The sequence below is a fragment of the Bubalus bubalis genome, chromosome X (assembly GCF_019923935.1).
Source record: "Bubalus bubalis isolate 160015118507 breed Murrah chromosome X, NDDB_SH_1, whole genome shotgun sequence".
Taxonomy (NCBI): Eukaryota; Metazoa; Chordata; class Mammalia; order Artiodactyla; family Bovidae; genus Bubalus; species Bubalus bubalis.
In genome coordinates, this window is record NC_059181.1 from 48,299,494 (window position 1) to 48,307,044 (window position 7,551).

The following is a 7,551-nucleotide window of genomic DNA, read 5'->3' on the forward strand; positions in this document are numbered from 1 at the left end:
AGTTTCTTCTTCTGTAAAATAAGGGTAATGATAGCTATCTCATGAGATAATTGTGAGATTCAATGAGAAAACATGTGCCAACTTCTTGTGCATTGTATATGGCAAAAAAGGGTACTTAGTAACTATTACTTTTCCCTTTACCATCTTCATCTACTTAACCTACAACACGACAGGAAATGTCTCCAGTGTTATTGTGCCAGTCCAGAATTTTTACTTAGTAATTGAATAACCCAGGACTCCCTCCCCACTCTGCCCCAATTTATTTTCTCTGGGATAAGGGCATTATGTTGATATATCTCTGGAGCAAGGTAGTCCACTGAGATTCTCATCAAGAAAGAATGTTGCTCACCTTTGACCACAAATTTCACAGTGTGACTGTGCTGCTCAGAGCCTAACCAGCCCTTGACAGTACAGAAATAGGAACCTGAGTCATCTACCACTGCAGACTTCAAAAGTAAGATACTGAAGATTCCTACTTTGATGGGTACTTGGTTGTTAGTCTATTCCTTGTTTCAAACATAATTAATGGGGGGAGAACCCCAAGCCTGGCATTGAAGGCTAATCCTCATTCCTTTGGGTACTGTGAAGCCATAGCCACTGCCAGTCATCACTGTGGGTTTAGAAACAGATAATGCAAAGGGAAGACAAAGGAGAAGGCTCTGGGAAGTTACAAGGATATGAAAACACAAGGCTGTCATCCATGTTGAGTCTAGGGTTATAAATATCTCTGCAAAGGGAAAAAAAAAAGGTCTGCTGATGTGGGGAATAAAAGGGAATAAGACAACTTAAATAAAAATAATTTCCTTGGAAAGAGTAAGTGTCATTTTATATTATTTGGGGATGTGTGCTATCTGTTGTTTAAAAAATAAACTGACTAAAACAAAGCCCAAACAGCTTTTTTGTTTTGGTTTCATTTTTCATTTTGCTTTGTTTGCTTGTTTTTGTTCAGAGTTTTTGGTTTATCTGAAGTTTTGGATGACCAGGGGTTAGATTTTTGTAAAATTGTCAAGCTAGCTAAGCTTATTTTTACTAATCCATGCATACCCTTCCCCAGAGTTTCTCTGCCAACATTTTTACCTTCTCTGATAACCTGATCAGATATACTTATTTTTATGAGTTTTAAGAGAGTCCAAGGGTACAATCAGGCTATGGGTCCTGGAATTTCTGGGACACGTGAAGGGGTAGAGATTTGAAGGCCAAAAAGCCTTCCCAACATTTATTAAATTCTGCCACGAGAGTGATAACCCTGAGAATATCCTGTTCACTACCTCTGATTAGCACATATAACTGAAGAGAGACTATGTAGAGGTAAACCAAGGTCTCTGGGTTTCTTAGGACTTTCTAAGATTGCAGTCTTTTATTGGGTCTTTGCTTATCAGTACTTTCTTAACACCCATAGTGACTCACGTTTCTGGACACGGAGTTCAACGATCTTCTCTCTCACAACTTGGTTGCCATCAGGAGTCTGCCAAGTGACTTCACATGTGTAGTGGCTCCGGTCATCCATCTCCAGGGTATTCAGTTGGAGGGACACATCTCCTGGAACCTCATGATTTACATGCAGGCGGCCCCGGTACTTTGCTTGCTGAATATGGTCTCCGGAGGGGTCACGTAGAAAAATGGTGACTGAGTCAGATCCACGTTCTACCAGCCACTTTACTAAGACTTGTGTATACCCTTGCAGAGGACCATAGGTACAGGGAATATTTACATCCCCTTTCCAAGGCCCTGTCACACTCTCAGGCACTTCCAGGATGGGATGTCCTGAAGAGAAGGGAACAGAAGAAGGGAGAAGACACAGATGGTACACTCATCTGAGAGCTAAGATGGCAGTGGCAGGCTTCAAGAGGGTTCTGAGAAACACGGCCTTAACTCATACGTTCATATTTTCCATGACGTTTTGTTCTCTGCCAGCTCTCTTATCAATCAGAACCAGTCCTTAGAAGGAAAGCCCTAAAGTTGTTTTTTTTGGTTTTGTTTTGTTTTGTTTTTAGCACTTGTGAGTTTCAAGTTCTTTTCCTATCACTTCCTTGCTTTGAAGTGATCCTGTATAAGTCAATTTACACCATGTTGGACCTATTTTTTTCATATATTATATAGAAATTCTGAATGGAATGATCTCTAAGGATCCTACAAACTCTAATATTCTGTAAATCCATGGGAAAAACCTCTTTCAACATTTTCCAAAAGAAGTATGGGAGCAAACGCTGAGCAATTGGGTCTGAGCTATTTTACTGCATGTAATTATGCACTTGGAGAAATGCGGTGGCTTCAGGTTTCAGAAAGAAAAGACTATCTACCCTGCTTATTCCTCACTGCTCCCTCAGAAAGGCTCAGTGATTGGGTCCTTGCACTAAAATTATTTTCTGGAAGGGAAGAAAGAGGCAGGCAAAGGACAATTCTCAGGGTGGAAACTTGTATAAGATGCATTTCTGTTTAGTAAAATCATCAGCTATTGTTAAATGCTGAAAACATACAATTTGTAAGCTTGATATTTTTTCTGATTTCTATCCTTTCTTTATCTTCATTTTTGTTTCTCTGAGTTCTCAGCAAAAGTACATTGGAAAATTTCATCCTGAGGAGGAATGGAGAGGAAAATATTTGGAAGGGAAAAGGTTCTGAGTATAATCTTAGAGCTGACTGGTAGGAATGGTGATAGGGCCAAAGGGTGATTGTTTCTTGGCTTGCTGAGAAAGGAAACTAAGGGGGAAAAGTTGAGGATATTGAGAGAGATACCACCTTCCATCAACAATTTCCATCCATAAGCTCATATCTTGAGAATTTTGTGTTTTATTTAACTGGAGTCAGGAACCAGGGATTGTATTTAGATACATTTTTATATCTCTCTTAGGAGAGGTAGTTTCAAAGTGTAGAAAGTAAAAGAGTTAGTCGCTCAGTTATATCTGACTCTTTGCAACTCCATGGAGTGTAGCCCACCACACTCCTCTGTCCATAGAATTCTCCAGATAAGGATCCTGGAGTGGGTAGCCATTCCCTTTTCCAGGGGATGCTCCTGACCCAGGGATCAAACCCAAGTCTCCTGCATTGCAGATAGATTCTTTACCATCTGAGCTACCAGGGAAACCCTTATCAAATAAAAGATTTTTATATAGCCTAAGATTCCCAGGCTTTAATCAAACAGACGAAAGATAGAGTGGGGGCATGTGTTCTAGCTCTCAGAATGTATTGCCAAATACCAGGGCTTCTATCAATGGGAACACTAAAGTCTAGCCTTTGGCCTGTGCCCTCAACAGACACTCTAGTACATCTCCTTTACAACCTGCTGGGACCTATCGAGTTATGAACAGGTAATAAGTCATCCCTTGGTTGTAGGAAAACTAGAGAGGACACTTTAGCAACAAGGCAGCTTGGCAGCCAATGTGAAATGTAGGTCAAATTAAGAAATACTCATCACTTTCCTGGAAATTTGGGTAGGGGAAAATCTATTTCAGGAAATTCCCAACACTTGGGGAGACACTTTGCCCACTATGGATCCTTGCAAACCACCAAATGGTGAGGTACTTGGTACAACAGGGTTTGAAGTACCAGGCAGGATGGAATTTGGAGGCTTCCAGTATGGCATAGCTAGAAGGGCTTTTAGAATCCACCTAGACAAATTCCCTCATGGTACATATGGACAAGCTGAGGCTCAGTGAAAGAAAGATGCTTACTCAAAGTCATACAGAAAGTAAGGGCACAGCCAGGCCTGGAGGACTAGAATGAAGTCTTTCAGATTCCACACTGCCTCCTTACTTTTTAAACTGATTAATCTACCAGCCACAACTGAAACCAGCACCTTCTTATCTGGATCTATTTGATATGGTTTAACAGTGGCATCTGGTCCCATCACTTCATGGGAAATAGATGGGGAAACAGTGGAAACAGTGTCAGACTTTATTTTTTGGGGCTCCAAAATCACTGCAGATGGTGACTGCAGCCATGAAATTAAAAGACGCTTACTCCTTGGAAGGAAAGTTATGACCAACCTAGATAGCATATTCAAAAGCAGAGACATTACTTTGCCAACAAAGTTCCATCTAGTCAAGGCTATGGTTTTTCCAGTGGTCATGTATGGATGTAAGAGTTGGACTGTGAAGAAGGCTTAGCGCCGAAGAATTGATGCTTTTGAACTGTGGTGTTGGAGAAGACTCTTGAGAGTCCCTTGGACTGCAAGGAGATCCAACCAGTCCATTCTGAAGGAGATCAGCCCTGGGATTTCTTTGGAAGGAATGATGCTAAAGCTGAAACTCCAGTACTTTGGCCACCTCATGTGAAGAGTTGACTCACTGGAAAAGACTCTGATGCTGGGAGGGACTGGGGGCAGGAGGAGAAGGGAACGACAGAGGATGAGATGGCTGGATGGCATCACTGACTCGATGGACGTGAGTCTGAGTGAACTCCGGGAGTTGGTGATGGACAGGGAGGCCTGGCTGCTGCGATTCATGGGGTCGCAAAGAGTCGGACACGACTGAGTGACTGAACTGAACTGAACTGAACAGTGCTATCCTAGGACTGGAAAATATCCTCTCGACAGCCTAAAAAATAATTCTCTCATCTGCCAACTGCTTTCTGAGAAATCTTTCCCAGAACTTCAGAGCTTAGCTCTCCTCCCTCAGGAGATTGAATATTATTCAACTATTTCATCCCTTCAGAAGAAAGAAAAGGGCTGGGCATTGACTCAAAGGGCTTTGTTGGAAAGTGTTTTGACTTGAGAAAGAAGGGTTAGTACTGAGGCCCACACTATTCCTGGGACCTGGACTTTAAAAAGTAAAGAGATCTGTGGCTTGTGTGTTGATCCTAAAGCGAGGAAAGGCCTGGTTTGGGTGGTTATGAGATCCATTATGGGCTCCATTTAAACTTTTCATCCTCATATCATCAAACAGGCAGTCACATCTTCTGATGACCCTGAACATCTGTGTCTGGTCTCTCTCCCCCTATTATAATGACCACTCAATAGAGGATTAGCTTACATAATAGATATTTGAAAATTTTTTATAGTGTTTATAAAATGCAAATGTTAGGATTTATTTTTATTATTTAAACATATGTCTTAAATCGAGAGACTTTTTAGAAGTGAAGCCACAGTCCTTCAGAGCTTTCCACCTGGCAGGGTGTTTTGAGATCAGTCAAACTGATCTCCTCACTATACAAATGAGCTGGGGACACTGAGATTAAGGGAGAAGGAAAGTGTTATTGGCCAGTTTGTTCCCAGTCTCAGGTCTGTGGTGTAAGACTCTCTACACAAATGATAGACCTGCTTCTAGGTCTAAATAACCTCCACAGGCTGTGGAGGGAACAACACACACACACACACACACACACACATGTGATTTAAATTTAACATTTGCAAAATGGTTCTCTGAGCTCCAGTCCTGTCTCTTTAATTCCCAACTCAAATCAACTGATTTGGAGAAAGTAGAGAGGTGCACTCTAAAATGTATTAGAGAGTGAAAATATTGTAGTTGTAGAAAGAACAATAATTGCTCTGTGGCCTGGAAAAAATTATTTTCCTTCTTGGGTGACTTAATTCAGTGTCTCTTCTAACTCTGAGGTTCTAGAATTTGATGGATGACAGAGCCCCAGGACAAGGTGATTTAATCTGAGTCAGTTATGGAAAGTTGGATTCTTTCTAACAACATAAATAGCACCAAGTTAGCACTCATCTAGTCTCTCCCTCTAAGGATATGGAATAATCAGGGATGAATCAAGGATCCTTTTACCTTATCGTGAGTTTCACTTAGCTATTACTCAGGCTTAGTTTCTTAAAGGGAGAAGGAAATGGCAACCCAAGGCAGTATTCTTGTCAAGAGAATCCCATGGACAGAGGAGCCCAGAGGGCTGCTGTCCATGGGATCGCAGAGTCAAGCACGACTGAAGTGACTTAGCATGCACTGGAGAGGGAAATGGCAACCCCCTCCAGTATTCTTGCCTGGAGAATCCCATGGACTGAGGAGCTTGGCGGGCTGTTGTCCATGGGGTCACACAGAGTCAAGCACGACTGAAGTGACTCAGCATGCATGCATGTATTGGAGAAGGAAATGACAACCCACTCCAGTATTCTTGCCTGGAGAATCCCAGGGACAGAGGAGTCTGGTGGGCTGCCATCTATGGGGTCACACAGAGTCAGACACGACTGAAGTGTCTTAGCAGCAGCAGCAGCAGTTTCCTAAAAGGCTATTTCAGTTCTCAAGGGTATAAATGAAGATACAGTAGGATTTCAGAAAATAACGCTGCTATGAGATAGTCAATCCTCTTTTGGTATATAAGTCCAGCATTAAGTTGGACAAATTACCCCAGACAAATTGGGCCATGTCCACAGGGAAGTGAGTCATCCTAGGAAATGATAAGAAACCAAGTCTTGTGAAGAACAGTTGAAGGAGCTAAAGCTGTTTAACTTGGAGAAAAGATGAATCAAGGGAACATTGATTCTGTCCACAGCATTCTAAAGACCTGTCACAACATTGAAAAGATATATTTTTTGTGTCTCCAAGAAACAGGGCTGGGATCCTTTGATAGAAGCCACAAAGGAATTGATTTAGTTCAACACAAGGAAGTTAGGAACATTTTTAGTGTCCCTGAGATACAACAAATACTAGAAAATAATGTGTATGTTTTACAGGGGAGGATCCTTTCCAGTTTCTACCCAAACTTATCTCCTGGCTTCTTCAATAACCTTCAACCACTTCCCTCCCTTCTGCCCAAAGCTGATAGAATCTGGAGCATTGGCTGAGAACAGTCACTCATTTAGCAGGAGTAGGCTTTCCTCAGTAGGTATTCAACCCCACCTCTCCCCACTCCCCCATTTTTGCCTGTGTCAAAAGTGGCAGCCAGGCCCCCTTTTGCTACTTTACCATAGATGACCACCAGTAGGTGGCTCAGGAGCAGCAGGCCCAGTAAGAGCCCCATCACAGCCAGAGCCACTTCTGTCCTTTCTTCTAGCCTCCTGATATTAAATAGATGAACTCCTGATGGCTTCCAGAGTCTGTGCTTGCTTACTTCCTTTTCTTCCTTATATCTCTCACACAGACTCCAAGTCTCATCTAACATTCCCCTTCCTTCCCTATTTCAGTACAAGTCACATGAGCACCCCCTCCCTACCCTGCCTGGGGTTGGAGTTTTAACTGAGTGAAGCAATTCTTCCCCTTGCTAAAGTATTGTCTTGACTTTCCCTGGAGCCAATAGGAGTTTCTGGTCTTTGATTTCCCAAGCTGTGTTTATTTTGTGTTTCCTCAACAAGATAAGGTTGAGGAATAACTTTGGGATAAGTGTGCTCCCTCCACTATGGAAGTATTTTCCTTCCTGGTGTGCCCAGGTAGAATAGATCAACTTTGCTGGACTATGCAATATTCAGCAGTCGTACTGTTAACCCCTGTCTATTCAGTCTATTCAAATAAACAAAGGGTTGGAGATGGGTGTCTATGGGCCTCAGAATGCAGGAGATTAAGTTTATGAAATATATTTTTATATATCAGTGCTTAAATAATTTGTAAGCCCATGAATAATGCTGTTATGGGGGAATATACCCCCACATCTCCTATAGGGAAAGCTTTC

At 42.1% G+C, this 7,551-nt stretch overlaps 1 protein-coding gene across 3 annotated transcripts in view; it reads right to left on the reverse strand.

The window, feature by feature from the left end:
• VSIG4 (V-set and immunoglobulin domain containing 4) overlaps positions 1–7,026 on the reverse strand; it is an 87,949-nt gene extending 80,923 nt beyond the window's left edge. The window contains exons 1-2 of one of the 3 annotated variants that reach the window (XM_025275786.2): positions 6,852–7,025; positions 1,408–1,764 (exon numbers count right to left, since the gene is read on the reverse strand). In XM_025275786.2, coding sequence (XP_025131571.1) covers positions 1,408–1,764; positions 6,852–6,906 — 412 coding nt within the window. In that variant the 5' untranslated portion in view covers positions 6,907–7,025. Of the gene's footprint in view, positions 1–1,407; positions 1,765–6,851 lie in introns of all 3 variants that reach the window. The other 2 variants (XM_006069964.3, XM_025275787.2) reach the window with 2 other exon arrangements.
• Positions 7,027–7,551: the final 525 nt, after the last annotated feature.